The sequence below is a fragment of the Moschus berezovskii genome, chromosome 8 (assembly GCF_049115385.1).
Source record: "Moschus berezovskii isolate FMDL1 chromosome 8, NW_MosBer_1.0, whole genome shotgun sequence".
In the NCBI taxonomy this organism is placed as follows: Eukaryota; Metazoa; Chordata; class Mammalia; order Artiodactyla; family Moschidae; genus Moschus; species Moschus berezovskii.
In genome coordinates, this window is record NC_142467.1 from 111,597,215 (window position 1) to 111,614,725 (window position 17,511).

General features: G+C 39.2%; 1 protein-coding gene across 5 annotated transcripts in view; it reads left to right on the forward strand.

Moving 5' to 3' along the window:
* CNOT6 (CCR4-NOT transcription complex subunit 6) overlaps positions 1 to 17,511 on the forward strand; it is a 94,121-nt gene that overhangs the window by 48,208 nt on the left and 28,402 nt on the right. For 3 of the 5 annotated variants that reach the window (XM_055431528.2, XM_055431530.2, XM_055431532.2), the window contains exons 3-4: positions 13,629 to 13,815; positions 15,693 to 15,778. The exons of the other annotated variants lie outside the window; for them this stretch is intronic. In XM_055431528.2, coding sequence (XP_055287503.1) covers positions 13,629 to 13,815; positions 15,693 to 15,778 — 273 coding nt within the window. The remainder of the gene's footprint in view (positions 1 to 13,628; positions 13,816 to 15,692; positions 15,779 to 17,511) is intronic. 5 annotated transcript variants of the gene reach the window in all.

Sequence of the window (17,511 nt, forward strand, 5' to 3'; positions counted from 1 at the left end):
TTGGTTGAATCTGAACAGAACTGCACATTAAGAGGACTGGCTGTAAGTTACGTGTGGGGGACTCCACATTGTTCAAAGGTCAACTGTAGAGGTTATCTCTTCACTTAGGACTCCTTTCATTTTTTTCAGCATTCTTTTGTAGTTCTTAGTACACTTGGATTCTTCACTTTTTTTTTTTGGTCAAATTTGTCCCTAGGTGTTAACATAAGTTTGATAGATAATAATATATAACTGTGGATAATTCTTCAAGAGATGGGGATATCAGACCACCTTACCTTACGAGAAACCTGTATGCAGGTCAGGAAGCAACAGTTAGAACCGGACAACGGACTGGTTCCAAATTGGGAAAGGAGTATGTCAAGGCTGTATATTGTCACTCTCCTTATTTAACTTATATGCAGAGAACATCATGCGAAAAGCCAGGCTGAATGAATCACAAGCTGAAATCAAGAGTGCCAGGAGAAATATCAAAAAACTCAGATATGCAGATGACACCACCCTCCCTTATGGCAGAAAGTGAAGAAGAACTAAAGAGCCTCTTGATGAAGGTGAAAGAGGAAGGTGAAAAAGCTGGCTTACAACTCAACATTCCAAAAACTAAGATCATGGCATCTGGTCTCATCACTTCATGCAAATAGATGGGGAAACAATGAAAACGATGACTGACTTTCTTTTCTTGGGCTTCAGAGTCACTGCAGATGGTGACTGCAGCCATGAAATTAGAAGAGACTTGTTCCTTGAAGAAAAGCTATGACCAACTTAGTCATATTAAAAAGCAGAGACATTACTTTGCTGAGAAAGGTCTGTCTAATCAGAGCTGTTGTTTTTCCAGTAGTCATGTATGGATGGGAGAGTTGGACCATATAGAAAGCTGAGCGCCAAGGAATTGATGCTGTTAAACTGTGATGTTGGAGGAGACTCTTGAGAGTCCATTGGACAGCAGGAAGATCAAACCAGTCATTCCTAAAGGAAATCAATCCTGAATATTCATTGGAAGGGCTGATGGCTGAAATTGAAGCCCCAGTACTTTGGCCACCTGATGCGAAGAGCTGACTCGTCAGAAAAGACTGATGCTGGGAAAGATTGAAGGCAGGAGGAAAAAGGGATGACAGAGGGTGAGATGTTTGGATGGCATCACTGATTCAGTGGACATGAGTTTGAGCAAGCTCCAGGAGTTGACCTTGCCGTGCTGCAGTTTGTTGGGTTGTAAAAAGTCAGACACGACCCAGCGACTGACTGAACTGAATTGTAAATGCTACAGTTTTTAAATTTCAGTTCCTCATTGTTCATTGCTGCTGCTGCTGCTAAGTCACTTCAGTCGTGTCCGACTCTGTGTGACCCCGTAGATGGTAGCTGACCAGGCTCCGCTGTCCCTGGGATACAGATATACAGTAGATATTTTTGTATATTGATCTTTGCTGTACAGCTTTGCTAAACTCACTTACTGGTAGCATTTTTATAGATTCCATAGGATTTTTTTACATAGATGATTTGATATTTGCAAATAAAGATTCTTTATATCTGCCTTTTTAATTTTTCTTGTCTTGGAATAGCTAGAACCCACGATATAATGTTGAATGGTAGTGGTGAGAGTAGATAAATTTGCTTTGTTTCTGACCTTAGGGAAAGAATTTATTTCTTCATCACTAAGCTTTTTGTAGATGCGCTTCATCAAGAATGAGGAAGTTCTTAGCTTACTGAGCTTTTAAAATTTTTTTTTTAGTGTATAAGAGGATGTATTTTTATTAAAATTTAAAAAATTCTTATATTTATAGAGATTACACGGTGTTTACAGTTATTGTATGATATTGACTGTAATCTCTGTGTTGTTCAGTCCATCCTTGTGGGCCTTTTACCCAGAAGTTCGTACCTCTCACCCCAGTATTGCCCTCCCTTCCCACTGGTAGCTCCTAGCTTGTTCTCTGAATCTGTGAATGTACCACCTTTTTGTTATTACACTAGTTATATTTTTTTAGATTCCACATATTTAAATGATACTGTACAGTATATGTCTTTCTCTGTCTGACCTAACTCACTTAGCTCAATACCCTCAAAGTCCATCCATGTTGTTGCAAATGGCAGAATTTCATCAATGGCCAAGTAGTATTTCATTTTATATATGTATATATTAATATATTTATCCATTCATCTATTGATGGACACTTAGGTTTCTTCTGTATCTTAGCAGTTGTAAATAATGCTGCTATAAACATTGGAAAGCATGTATCTTTTGGAATTTGTGTTTTTGTTTCTTTTGGATATATATCCAGGAATGGAATTCTGAGTCCTAAGGCAGTTCTGTATTTAATTTTTTGAGAAACCTCATACACTTGTCCACAGTGGCTATATCGGTTTACATTCATACAGCAGTGTTAGAAGGGTACCTTTTGCTCCTCATCCTCGCCAACATTTATTTGTGTTCTTTTCAGGGATTGCCATTGTGACAGGTGTAAGGTAATATTTCATTGTGGTTTTGATTTGTATTTCACTAATGATGGACAGGGAGGCCTGGCGTGCTGTGATTCATGGGGTCGCAAAGAGTCAGACACGACTGAGTGACTGAACTGAATGATAAGTGATGTTGAACTTCTTTTCATGTACCTGTTGGCCATCTGTATTTCCTCTTTTGAAAACTGTCTATTCAGTTCTGCCCATTTTTCAATCAGGTTGGATTGTGTTTTTTGGCTGCACTGGGTCTTTGCTGCTACTCACGAGCTTCCTCTAGTTGCAGTGGGTGGGGGCTGCTCTCCACTTGGTGCATGGGCTACTTGTGGTGGCTTCCCGTGTTGCAGAGCACAGTCTCTAGGGCACACAGACTTCAGTAGTTGTGCGTGGGCTTAGTTGCCCCGAGGCACGTGGACTCTTCCTACACTAGGGATCAAACCCAAGTCTCCTGCACTGGCAGGTGGATTTTTCAACCACTCAACCATCAGGGAAGTCCCAGTTGGTTGTTTTTTTGATACTGAGTTGTATGAACTGTTGAATATGTTGATATTAATGTTAATATTATGTTGATAGGTCATAACATTTGCAAATATTTTCTCCCATCGAATAGGTTGTCTTTTTGTTTGATCAGTGGTTTCCTTTGCTGTGCAAAAGCTACTTAAGTTTAATTAGATTGCATTCGTTTAGTTTTGCTTTTATTTACTTTGAGACAAATCCAGAATAAAAAATATTGTTGTGATTTATATCAAAGAGTGTTCTGCCTATATTTTCCTCTGGGAGTTTTTCAGTATCTGGTCTTAAATTTAGATCTTAAATCCATTTTGAGTTTATTTTTGTACATGGTGTTAAAGAATGTTCTAACTTCACTTATTTACATGTAACTCTCTAGTTTTCCCAGCACCATTTATTGAAGAGATTGTCTTTTCTCTGTTGTATACTCTTGACAGAGAAGGCCTCCTTTGTCATAGGTTGACCATGAATGTCATAGATTGACATAGATTGTCATGAGTGTCATAGATTGACATAGATTGTCATGAGTGTCATAGATTGTCATGAGTGTCATACATTGACAGATTGTCATGAGTGTGTCACTTTATTTCTGGACTTTATGTCCTGTCCTGTTTTTATGCTGCTACCATACTGTTTTGAGTCCTGTAGCTTATAGTGCAGTATAGACTAAAGTCAGGGAGTGTAATTCCTCCTGCTTCGTTTTTCTTTCTCAAGATTGTTTTGGCTATTTGAGAGTCTTTTCTGTCTTGATACAAATGAAAATTTCTTTGTACCACTTCTGTGGAAAATGCTATTGGTAATTTGATAGGGATTGCATTCAGTCTGTTGGAGAAGGCAGTGGCACCCCACTCCAGTACTCTTGCCTGGAAAATCCCATGGATGGAGGAGCCTGGTGGGCTGCAGTCCGTGGGGTCGCTAAGGGTCGGACACGACTGAGTGACTTCACTTTTCACTTTCACACATTGGAGAAGGAAATGGCAACCCACTCCAGTGTTCTTGCCTGGAGAATCCCAGGGACACGGGAGCCTGGTGGGTTGCCGTCTATGGGGTCGCACAGAGTCTGATACGACTGAAGTGACTTAGCAGCAGCAGCAGCATTCAATCTGTAGATTGTCTTGGATAGTATGATCATTTTAGCAATATTGATTCTTCTAATCCAAGAACATAATATACCTTTCTATCTACTTGTATCTTCAATTTCTTTCATCTTTAATTCAAGATTATTTAATTACAAAGCTGGATAACTGGAAAAGAGTTTTCCATTAAAAATAGTTTCAGAGCTAGAAAGTAATATGCTGGTTAACAGGTTATGACTTTAGTACAGTGACATGATTGAATAAAAATGGCTTGAATCTTCTGGATGCATTAATCTACATTTGCTGTTGGTTCAGAAATTTACAAATAAATTTCAAAATAAATTATAATTCATCTTGATTTGTCTTTCCAAATCCATAAAATGAAGGTTTTCCTGATCACCAGTTTATCATGCAAGAGACAAGTAAATCTCATGGCACTACCCAGAAATGTGTACACCTTAGAAACTTCACAGCAACTGGCTTCTCAACAGGAAGACAGTGAGGGTCTGATAGTTTCTGGAGTAGTCTTTTGCCTCGTTAGGTAGGTTTACTCCTAGGTATTTTGTTCTTTATGAATAAAAATAAATGGGATTGTTTAATTTCTTTCTGATAGTTTGCTTTTAGTGTATATTAATGCAGCAGATTTCTGTATGTTAACTTTATATCCTTCAAGTTTACTGAATTCATGAATGAACTCTAGTAGTTTTCTGTCCTTAGGATTTTCTATGTATAGTTATGTCCTCTGCAAAATAGTGACGATTTATTTCTTCTTTCCTTATTTGGTTCCTTGTATTTCTTTTTCTTGTCTGATTGCTGTGGCTAGGACCTTCACACCTTCGTGTTGAACGAAAGTGTGAAGAGTGGGCATCCTTGTCTTGTTCCTGATTTTAGAGCTATACTCCCCCACCTTTTTGGTGCCAGGGCTGGTTTGGTGGAACATAATTTTTCCCAGACCAGGAGATTGAGGGAGATGGTTTCAGGGGGATTCAGATGCATTGCATTTACTTTGCATTTAATGTCTATTATTATTATATTATGATGCAGAGTGAAATAATTACACAGCTTGCCATAATGCAGAATCAGTGGGAGTCCTGAGCTTATTTTCCTGCAGCCAGATGGTGCCGTCTGGAGTGATGGGGGACAGTGATGCCCACAGTGTGTTGCTTGTGGCCAGTCTACTCTAATCTCGCTTCAGTTGCTGTCACTGCAGAAAACCCCTTTTCACAAAGATAGAATATTGGAAATGGAAGCAGGCTTTTCAGTGCTTTTGTGGCCATCTCAGGGTATTCCACCTTGATTTTAATCCAGAATGTATGGAGATTTGAAGTTGTCTCAAGCATACTTTAAAGGCCAAGTCATTTGCTATCTCGAGCAATTGATTCTTTTCTAGCAAGGACAAAGTTGTTTCACCTGGCTTATTCACAGATGGGTTGTGGATCTGTTCCTTCCCAGTTCAGGGTCTTTTGTGGTTGGGAAGTAATTCTCAGACTTACTTGAGAGCTGCGGTAGGTGACCATGTACCAGCTGGGAGAATGAGGGCCCTGGCTCAGTCTCTTTCAAAATCTCTGCTAAGGTTTGAAACATGTCAGAAGTCCCCATGTTCACTTGTCATCCCCATCATTCCAGTTTGGCGTTGAATGCAACCACCTTTTGCCATTTCATACTGTTCATGGTGTCTCAAGGCAAGAATACTGAAGTGGTTTGCTATTCCCTTCTCCATTGGACCCTATTTTGTCAGAATTCTCCACATCCGTCTTGGTTGGCCCTATATGGCATGGCTCATTCATTGAGTTAGACAAGGCTGTGATCCATGTGATCAGTTTGGTTAGTTTTCTGTGATTGTGGTTTTCACTCTTTATGCCCTCTCATGGATAAGGATAAGAGGCTTGTGGAAGCTTCCTGATGGGAGAGACTGATGTGGGATAAACTGGGTCTTGTTCTGGTGGGCAAAGCCATGCCCAGTAAATGTTTAATCCAGTTTTCCGTTGATGGGTGGGGCTGTATTCCCTCCCTATTGTTTTTACTGAGACCAAACTATGGTGGGGTTAATGGCGACCTCCTGCAAAAGGACTTATGCTAGCACTGTAGTATTCAGTGCCCCTGACCCTGTAGCAGGCCACTGTCAACCCACGCCTCTGCCAGAGACTCCTGGACACTCACCAGCAAGTCTGGCTCAGTCTCTTGTGGGGACACTGCTCCTTTCTCCTGGGTCCTGGTGCGCACCAGGTTTTATTTGTGCCCTCCAAGAGTCTATTTCCCCAGTCCTGTGGAAGTTCTGTAATCAACTCCCACTGCCCTCCAAAGTCAGATTCCCTGGGGTTTTTCAGTCCCTTTGCTGGATCCCCAGGTTGGGAACTCTGCTGTGGGTCCTGGAACTTTCTTACTGCAAGGATTTCTTTGGTATAATTGTTCTGCAGTTTGTGGGTCGTCTGCTCGGTGGCTCTGTGGTGGGGCTAATGGCGACCTCCTCCAAGAAGGCTTATGCCACACGCTGTGTGACCAGGTCTGCTGCACCCAGAGCCCCTGTCCCTGCGGCAGGCTGCTGCTGACCTGTGCCTCGGCAGCAGACACTCACACACTCAAAAGGAGGTCTGGCTCCGTCTAACTGGGGTCGCTTGGTCCTGGTGCGCACGAGGTTTGAGCCCTCCAAGTGTCTCTGGTGGGTTTGGGGTTTGATTCTAAATGTGATTTCACCCCTCCTACCATCTTGTTGGGGCTTCTTCTTTGCCCTTGGACCTGGAGTATCTTTTTTTGGTGAGATCCAACATTCTCCTGTTGAAAGGCAGAAGAATCAGAGATCAGATTGCCAATATCCATTGGATCATAAGAAAAGCAAGAGAGTTCCAGAAAAACATCTATTTCTGCTTCATTGACTATGCCAAAGCCTTTGACTGTGTGGATCACAACAAACTGTGGAAATAGAGATGGGATTACCAAACCACCTTACCTTTCCCCTTAGAAATCTCTATGCAGGTCAAGAAGCAACAGTCAGAACTGGACATGAACAATGGACTGGTTCCAAATTGGGAAAGGAGTATGTCAAGACTATGTATTGTCACCCTGCTTATTTAACTTATATGCAGAGAACGTCATGTGAAATGCTGGGCTGGATGAAGCATAAGCTGGAATCAAGATTGCTGGGAGAAATATCAATAACCTCAGGCATGCAGATGACTCCACCCTCATGGGAAAAAAGAAAGCGAAGAGGAACTAAATAAAGAGCCTCTTGATGAAGGTGAAAGAGGAGAGTGAAAAAGCTGGCTTAAAATTCAACATTCAGAAAATGAAGATCATGGCATCCGGTCCCATCACTTCATGGCAAATAGATGGGGAAACAGTGGAAACAGTGACAGACTTTATTCTTTTTGGGTTCCAAAATCACTGCAGATGCTTACTTTAACATGAAATTAAAAGATGCTTGCTCCTTGGAAGAAAAGCTACAACAAACCTAGTCAGCAGAGACGTTACTTTGCTGACAAAGGTCCATCTAATCAAAGCTATAGTTTTTCCATTAGTCAGGTACAGATATGAGAGTCGGACCAAAAAGAAGGCTGAGTGCTGAAGAATTGATGCTTTTGAACTATAGTGTTGGAGAAGACTCTTCTTGAGAGTCCCTTGGACCGCAAGGAGATCAAACCAGTCAATTGTAAAGGAAATCAGTCCTGAATATTCGTTGGAAGGACTGATGCTGAAGCTGAAGCTCCAATACTTTGGCTAACTTATATGAAGAACTGACTGATTGGAAAAGACCCTGATGCTGAGAAAAATTGAAGGCAGGAAGAGAAGGGGATGACAGAGGATGAGATGGTTGGATGGCATTGTGGACCTGGTGGATGTGAGTTTGAGCAAGCTCCGGGAGTTGGTGATGGACAGGGAAGCCTGGAGTGCTGCAGTCCGTGGGGTCACGAAGAGTTGGACATGACTGAGCATCTGGATGTGAGAGTTGGACTGTGAAGAAAGCTGATCGCCGAAGAATTGATGCTTTTGAACTGTGGTGCTGGAGAAAACTCTTGAGAGTCCTTTGGACTGCAAGGAGATCCAACCAGTTCATCCTAAAGGAGATCAGTCCTGGGTGTTCATTGGAGGGACTGATGTTAAAGCTGAAACTCCAATACTTTGGCCACCTCATGCGAAGAGTTGACTCACTGGAAAAGACTCTGATGCTGGGAAGGATTGGGGGCGGGAGGAGAAGGGGACGACAGAGAATGAGATGGCTGGATGGCATGACTGACTGGATGGACATGAGTTTGAGTGAACTCCGGGAGTTGGTGATGGACAGGGAGGCCTGGCGTGCTGTGATTCATGAGGTCGCAAAGAGTCAGACACGACTGAGCGACTGAACTGAACTGAGCATCTGAATTGAACTGAAAGAAACCAACAAGCCATCTAGTCATGGCAGCCACTCTGTCCATGAGACACAAAATGACCAATTCTGTTTTTCTGATGTTTAATCATTGTTTAATAGTTCTGCAGCTGTGATGTTGGTTGCCAACAAAAGTGCATATAACATATCCTCATGCACGTCCTCCTGAACATGTATCACACAGAGACAAGTACTTTTGTCCTTTTGTCAATATCAGTAGACTTTCAACCTGGATTGCATTCAGCGGTGACTTATTGATCCTTTTGAACAATTGTGCCTCAATATCCTCTGCTGTTTCATCCATTCGTCTACTTACGGTGCTGGCCTAAAGAGGAACTCGTGCCATCTTTTGAACTGCAGCATCTCCTAATAGTTCATGATAAATGAACTTTAGCAGCAGTCAGGATCAACTCTTCACCAGTAGTAGAGGCCTTTTAGTTTTAGCAGTGCAGTTAGCTACTAAGAATGATGCTCTCAGTGCAGACACATTTGATGACATGGTGGCCTTCAGTAATTGCTTCTGTTTTTCATAGTTACATGTTTATTTTTTAACTCTAAAGACTTGTTTTTTAATGCATTATGCTTGGTCTCCATATGGTGAAGCAGTTCTCAATGATTTCATGGCTTCTTGGATAACTGGTTGCCACATATTACATAAAGTGGCCTTGGAGAATGTGAATCACTTGTTGCAATGAACCTCTAATTTAAATAGAACTCTGGTATTTAAAATGCAGCTTTCTTTTTGTTAGTAGTCTTGGAGTCTTCTGCTGTCTCTTCTTTGGGTCTTTTGCTCTGTTCAAAGAAGCCCTCCAGCAATGTTTGTGTTTTACTCATTTTGGCTGGATTACCTTGTGGGCCTACCAAAATTGACTGAGACAGTATGCAGTGCAGGAAAGAGGCACAGATGGAAGTGGTAAAGAAGATAATGCGCGGGCCACTCATGGACTAAAATCGTGTTGAATTCTGACTTAAAGCCTGCTACCAGGTGCAGCTGTACAATTGAAGTATGTCAACTCACTTGCAGCTATAAACCCTGACACCAGATGCAGCTTAATTGTCACTTGCCACTCACTGATAGGGATTTGATAGGAGTCTTCAAGCAATTGATTTATTATGGTCTCTGTGCAGTCAAACCTCTCTGCTGATGTATTATGATATATGATATATATAGTATATTATTATATATATATAATATATGATATATATTACATGTATGATATATATTATGATAAATAATCTGTATTTGCAGCTGCTCTTCAGTACTAGCATCACTGCCTCAGCTCCACCTCAGACTCTCATAAGGAGCTTGCAATATAGATCCCTTGCATGTGCAGTTAACAGTAGGGTTCATGCTGCTATGAGAATCTGATGCCACTGCTGATCTAATAGGAGGTGGAACTCAGATGGTGGTGTCAGCAATGGGGAGAGGTTGTAAACACAGATGAAGTTTTCCTTGCTTCCCCAGCCATTCATCTCCTGCTATGCAACCCAGTTCCTAACAGGCCATGGACTGGTGTGAGGATTGGGGATCCCTATCTTAGAGGGAATGCTTGCAGCTTTTCACAGTTGAGTATGATGCTAGCTGGAGAGAACCCACAATCTCTGGAGAGATTTTTGTCATAAATGGATTTGAATTTTATCAGAAGTGTTTTTGCATTTGTTGAGATAATCCTATGACTTTTTGAAAGACTTATTCATTCATTCATTTGCTTTTGGCTGTGCTGGGCTTTCGTTGCTGCCTGCGGGCTTTCTCCAGTTAACTGAGTGGGGTCTCCTCTGCATTGTGGTGCTTGGCTTCTCTCTGCAGTAGCTGCTTTTGTTGCACAGGCTCTGGGGTGTGTGCTCTTTGCCGGCTCTAGAGCACAGGCTCTGCAGTTGTGGGTCTCAGGCTGTTTTGCTCCGAGGCATGTGGGGTCTTCCAGGACCAGGGAATGTTCCTGTGCTCTTGAAAAGAATGTTTATTCTACTGCTTTCAGATGGAATGCTCTATATGTTGTTTATCTAACTAAGTCAGTTTGTCTAATGTGTCATTCAAAGTCTTTGTTTCCACATTGATTTTCTCTCTGATGCCTTGTCAGTTGTTACTGTTGATTTCTCCTTTTATGTCTGTTGACACATTATTGACCAGGGGAATTTTTACAGAAACTAACGCCTGTGGCTGGTGATTTGTTATGTAAGTGAATGTTGACGTGCTCATGTTTGAGTAAATATCAACAAGTTTTTTTTGCACTTAATGTATTTATTTGAAACTTTGTACCTGTGTTACTAAAGCCTTCTAATATTTTGTTAGCGTGTGATAGACAGTACAGCAGGCATTTCTGTGCAGAGGAACAGAACATCTATTACAAATATACTGTTTCACTGTGCTTTCCCTGGGAAGAGCAGACTCTCCACTTTCTGACAGGATTCTTTTTTAGTCCTGTGGATATTATTTCCTCTAGAACATGTTCTTTTACCTGATAGTTAACAAGGTGGATCTTTGAAGGGGGCTCTTTTTTCAAATGAGAAATTTTGTGATATGTCATTTCTGATAGTTTTACAGTAATAAACTTGTGTTTATAATATTTAGAAGGTTGGAACAAAATCTAACGGAGCAAGATGTGATGATAATGACAATCACAAGTTGTATAATGAACCCTTGATCAGTTTAAGTTCTAACACCTTTGCACAGTGATGTTAATTGTACCGCTCTATAAACCTGTATTGATCTCTCTGGTCAGTAACGCACAGGTAACAGAAGACATACCAGTGTGTCTCTGGTCAGTACCGTGCCAGTATTTGCGCTCTGTGCTGAGGTGCCTCCTGTGTTGGGTGCATATGTGTTCACAGTTGCTATAAGCCCTCCTGGCCTGACACTTTAGTCGTTATGTGGTGCCCTTGTTGTCTTTCCTGACAGTCTGTAAAAGAAGTGTCCTGCTCCGGCTTCTTTTGGTCTCCGCTCTGCGTGCCATCCTTTTTGACTCAGGCACTGTGTGTGTCAGGAGCTCTGAAGTGAGTGTCTTGTAGGCAGTATAGTTACGGGTATTGTTTCTGCATCTGTGCATCCACTCTAAAAGGTTCCAGCATTTACTCCATTTACGTTTAAGGTAATGACTTATTTATATATAATCACTTTTACCATTTTGCTCATCGTTTTATTATTTTTAGCTCTTTTTGCCCTTTTATTCTTTGTGATTTGATGACGGTCTTTAGTGTTGTTTCAGTTACTTCCTTTTCTGCCTGTGTATCTATTTATACTTGCTTTGCAGTTAACCACGAGGTTTTTGTATAACAGTCTACATTTGGCCCCAGTAGCTCAGCGGTAAAGAATCTGTTGGAGGTGCAGCAGACACAGATTTGCTCGCTGGATGGGGAAGATCCCCAGGAAAAGGGAATGGCAATCCACTCCAATATTCTTGCTGGGAAAATCCCATAAACAGAGGAGCCTGGCAGGCTATTTAGTCTATGGGGTCGCTGTAATTTTTAAAATTATTTTTAAAATAAAAATGAAATTTTCAGTTTCTGCTGAAAAATCAACTGATAGGAGAGGTTTTTAAAAGTCAGAAATGGATACTGATTTTGTCAAAATGCTTTCTTTTCTGAGAAAACATTTTTTAAATTATATTTTTTAAATGCTCAACAAGCCTAGCATTTTCTGGCCAAATCTTAAACTTGGTCATTATCCCTTTTAATGTATTGTTGGATTTGTTTTTGTTAAAGCCACATTTATGTTCATGAGGGTGTTGATTGTAGTTTTCTTGTCCTGGTGTTGTCTGGTTTTGGTATCAGGTTGGTGTTGACCTCATAATGAGTAGGGAAGTATCCTTTTCAGTTTTCTGGATGACTTTGTATAGAATTGTTTTTAATTCTTTTTTGAATGTTTGGTAATATTCACCAGTGAACACATCTGGTTCCAAAATACTCTTTATGGAAAAGTTTTTTAGATACATTCATAATGTGCATTTGTCACTACCATCCATCTCCATAGCACTTTTCATCTTGTAGTTTGCCTTCACTTTTGAAAATATCTCTCTGGGTTGCTAGATAGTTGCATTAATGTGGGAATTTTCTGCCTACGTGTGTGTCTTTCTGTCTCTGTTTTGGTGACAGCTATAATTGGTAACAGTATAATTCACACAGTTCACCCTCTTAAAGTACAAATTCGGTAGTTTTTATATATTTTGTTGTGAACCCCTTACCATAGTTAATCTGAGAACATTTTCATTGTTCACGGAAGAAACCCTGGATACATTAGCAGTCATTCTCCATTTCCTCTTAACCATGGTGTTCAATTTGAGAAGTTCAATGTGAGCGTCTGTGCAGTCTTGTTCAGGTGTCTAGCCTTTGACAGTATGGCTTTTAATATCTTTAAAGTAACTTTTAATATCTCTACTAATTGTGTCATTGTTATCTCTTCTGGACTGTTCTTAATTGACTGACTTTTCATTATGGATATTATTTTAAAGTTTCTTTGTGTACCTAGTAATTTTTAATTAGGTGCCAGATATTGTGGATTTTATCTTATTGAGTGCTGTGTGAACTTGAGTGATGTTTGAACCTAGGGATTTTTATCTCTGATCCTTTTGGGTGTTTTTTTCCTCTGGCTCAGGCAGTTTCTCGCATGCATCTGCTGATCACTTGATAACTTGAGGGGGAAACTCAAATCTCTAAAGCTCTCTCTTCATCTCTCTCCTCTCTGGTACTCTGCCTTTATAAATTCTAGTCATCCTGGCTTCCCTGGACATTTGCTGTTTATCCTGTACTTTGGGGAGATCAGTGTTCTTCCCCTGGAATCCCCTAACTGTGCTGCTGTTCAAGAAGTAAGCTCAGATAATAGTAGACCTGACTTGTTTGTTTCCCATCCTTAACGGATCACTCTCCTGCACTGATTGGTGTCTGATCTCTGAAATTTGTTGTTTCATGTATATTAGAATTATTACTATAAATTACTCATACTTTTTCTGGTCATAGCTGAGGCTAATTAAAGGATAAAGTCTTTTAACTATTGTGCTCTTAAAAATAACAATACAATCTAAATACTGATATATTGCCTTAAATGAGTTGTGGTTAGTTTGCTAAGTGGAGAGTTTATAACTTAATCCTAGCAGTGAATTGTTCTAGAATCAATAAGGTGTTGACCCCTTTCTCAAAATTTTTTGTATGATAAGTTATTACTCAATAAAACATCTCAATGTTACTTAATCCAGAGACCAAATTGTAGAGTTAATTCTTGTCCCATTTTTTTTCTTTCACAGGAAAAGTAAGAAGCTTAAGCTCATCTTTGTGGTCACTAACTCACTTGACAGCTTTGTATTTAAGTGACAATTCCCTGTCCCGCATTCCTTCAGACATTGCCAAGCTTCACAATCTGGTGTATCTGGACCTGTCCTCTAATAAAATCCGAAGTTTACCGGCAGAACTCGGAAACATGGTATCACTCAGGTATACAGATTCAACTCAGTGCATAGTTATATACCCTTAAAACAAAATATTATATCGTTAGGAAACACCACTTTGTTAGGAAACAACGTTGTCAGTTTAATGTTATTTGAACAAAATTAAACGAGGTAAAGTTTTGTGGGAAAATTGAACATCAGCTAATAAATCATAAGTCACATAGATCCATTACATAACATTTATTTTATTGCTGTTTTGTGTAATATACTTCATATTTGACAAATATGGAATGAACAAACAGAAAGTGCTTGTGTTATTCCATATATGCACTTGCTTGTGACACAGTTGAGGTGCTTTTTCTCCACTAAATTCTGGGGCCCCTTATCCTTAATACAGGATCTAGGAAGTCATTGCCAATTAGTGATACCTTTTTGACTGTCCCAGGGCTTCTGTGCATAATAGTAACTGAGATGGGACTTGAAAGAAGCTAGAATTAGTGACTGAATGTGGGGGACTGTAGTGTGGAGTATAGGAGGCATATAGAGTTCCGATTAGAAACTTTGTCATTTATAAATTGTGTGATTTGGGGCAAGCTTCTTATAACCTTGCTGAGTGTTCCTTCATCTGTGAAGTTGCTGTAATAAGGGCCCAGCTGAGATCAGCAATATTTGAGATACTGACTAAAAATCTATTAGCAACCCTGTTTGGTAAATACTGTATTAGTAAATGGTAATTCCTGTAACCTCGGTTTTCTGAGATAGATGAGATTTACTCAAGTTGAATATAAAGCCAATTTCTAGCTATTATGTTAATCCTAACGGAAAATTTTGTGCCATTTCATATTACCTGCCTTTTAAAAAAAAAATTCCACTGACTTTTTCTGCTGCTTTCTATCATTTGCTGAATAATAAGAAAAGGTATAAGGACCTTGTGAGAGGTGTTTTTTTTTAACCTCTGTTGTTTCCAGACCAGCCCTTTGACAATTTTAGGCTTAATGAGTATATACTATTACTGCTAATCCTCCGAACCAAATTTACTTAAAGGACCTCCTTTCCCATGTGATATATTTGGAAATAACAGGTATTCAGAACAAGTTTTTCTTGTTCATTTTATGGCCTCACCAACCTCTGGTTTTACTCAGTAGTAACCAAGCTTCTCTTAAATTCTAAGAACCAAGGATTTTAGAAGTAGTTCTCATTCACATGTAAAAATTGACAAAACTTACTATTATAGAATATTAACCAGTATATGAAGATACTTCTTTTTTCCCTACTGAAGGTGCTTTTCATAGTTACATTTTCTATGCAAAACAAATCATTAAAATAATCAGTAGTTATTAATATAGCTGCCATTATTTATAAAGTGAAACATTAGTAAATTTGGAAAAATATTAATAAACTTATTATGCAGCTACCATAAAGTATTTTGTTTGGGCATGATATGATCATTTAAATTCTGTTTTCACAGTTTACATGTTAGGCGGGATTTTCATTTCCACTTTCTGGAATATGTGTGGGAGACATCCATCTGTGCTGACCAGGGCAGTCTCTGGACTGTGCCATATCAGCTTGCAGTGAGATATGCAGCATGTATCTGTTGAATCTCATGCTCTTAAAAAAGGGCTTAAGAAAAAAAATGGGCTTTTATTTTGTTGGTCTTTTTCTTTCTCATTTTTACAATAATTGATTGTTTTCCCCCCTGTGTTTTATAAATGTATGCCTCTGGCAGTTTGTGATATTTTTTGTTGTGTCTTTTTTTTTTTTTAACCACATATGATTTGAGAAGCACTGTACTAGACATGAGCATATAATACTAAATTTGTATTAGGAATTTATGTCTTTATATTCCTAGAAATCATATTGTTGATTTTAGCTGTTAAAGTTAATATAGCTTTTGACTTCCTGGAATTTTTACATCTACAGGGAACTCCATTTAAATAACAACCTGTTACGAGTTCTACCTTTTGAGCTGGGAAAACTGTTTCAGTTGCAGACTTTAGGCCTGAAAGGTATGACTTCCCATATTTGTGCTGCTTATAGTTTATATATATGTCTTTGAGTCTAAAGAAGGCATAAGAGGGAATCTTTCTGCCAGGGATTGGGCATAAGAGGGAATCTTTCTGGCAGGGATTTGCAGGTTCATTCTTCCCCAGAGTTCATCATTTTGTTAGATGTGGCTCACTAGTTTTTTCTCTTTTTCACTGATAGATTGTCTGCTAGTCTTTTTATTGTTTTTTCCTCTTAGCCCAGCATTGCTTTTCTTGCCCTTATTTCAGTCACCTCTGTTTTGGTGATACATTGTTGATGTCAGACTTTATTTCATCATGCTGTAAAGCAGCTTATTTCTTTTTTTAATGTTAAAATCTCAAAAAAACGGAGATTCTTACAAAGTGCAGAAAGCAGAAAATTTTGACCCATTTGACTCCTCTAATATAAAAACCAGTATTTAAGCATTTTTTTAAAAATAAAAAAAAAATTGATTTATAAGGACTTCATTAATATGTTAGAACTTGGGGACATAATTGACTTAGTAAGAAGTATTGAGAAACATTTTTTTAAACCAGCAAGGTTAAAAGTTACATTTTAAGCATACGTTAATACCTGTAATTTTTTTTTAAATCACATTATAATTCTTCGTTGGTCTTGTAGACGTAGCCAGCTTACTCTATAATTGATTCCTAAATAGAGAACACAGCGAGACTTCCTTCTCCATCAAGTGGCTGTGACTCTGCTCTTCTACTGCACGGGGCCTGAGTTCAGTCTCTGGTTGGAGAACTAAGATCCCACATGCTGTGTGTTGTGCCACCCCTTCCAGCCCAAAATCACATGATTAGGTCTTCAAGAATTTTATTTCTTAAAAATAGTTATAGAATGAGGTTTTGTTTATGTAAATCCATGTCATATTATAAAATTACAGTGTTATTGTTCACAAAAACAATTGGAAGAATATAAATAATACCTTTACAAATATATGTAAAATCATGTTCAACAGATATCACCTTTATAAATGGTTCTTTGGAAAGGTTTTATCTATATGGTTACACTGGGTGAGGCCTCTTAAAATGGATGTCAGGGAAATGTGAGTTGCAAAAGCCTTTTTCTGTTCTTTTCCCCTATGGTAAGTCTGATTTATTCTTATTTTCCTGTTTTTAAGTTTGAAAAACTGAAAAATATAAAATGTAGCCAAATGTAATCCATATAAGGACTACCAGAATTAGCAGTATTTTGTCACTTTTGTGTCTGTTTTTTTTAATGTAAAAGAAATAAAACGTTACAGAATGTTAAGGCCCTCTTCTTTGTTCCTCTTCTAGTCTTTTTCTCCTCCCAGGGGCAGCTACTGTTGTATGTCCTTCTCAGTTCAGTTCAGTTCAGTTGCTCAGTCATGTCCGACTTTTTGCGACCCCATGAATCACAGCACGCGTATGTCCTTCTGGTTTAAGGTTTTTTGTAATCTTATAGTATATATATTTTACAAACCTTAGCCTGTACTCATTTCTCTAAAGATTTTGCTGTTGTTCAGTCACTAAGTCATCTCCGACTCTTTGCAACCCCATGGACTGCAGCATGCCACACTTCCCTGTCCTTCACTGTCTCCTGGAGTTTGCTGAAACTCATGTCCATTGAGTCTGTAATACTTTCCAACCATTTCATCCTCTGAAGATTACAAACTTTATTTGAGGTTAGGGTCATTGGTCACAAGTTTTACATTGATTTAATGTATGTAAAAGCCTGTGAAAGTAAA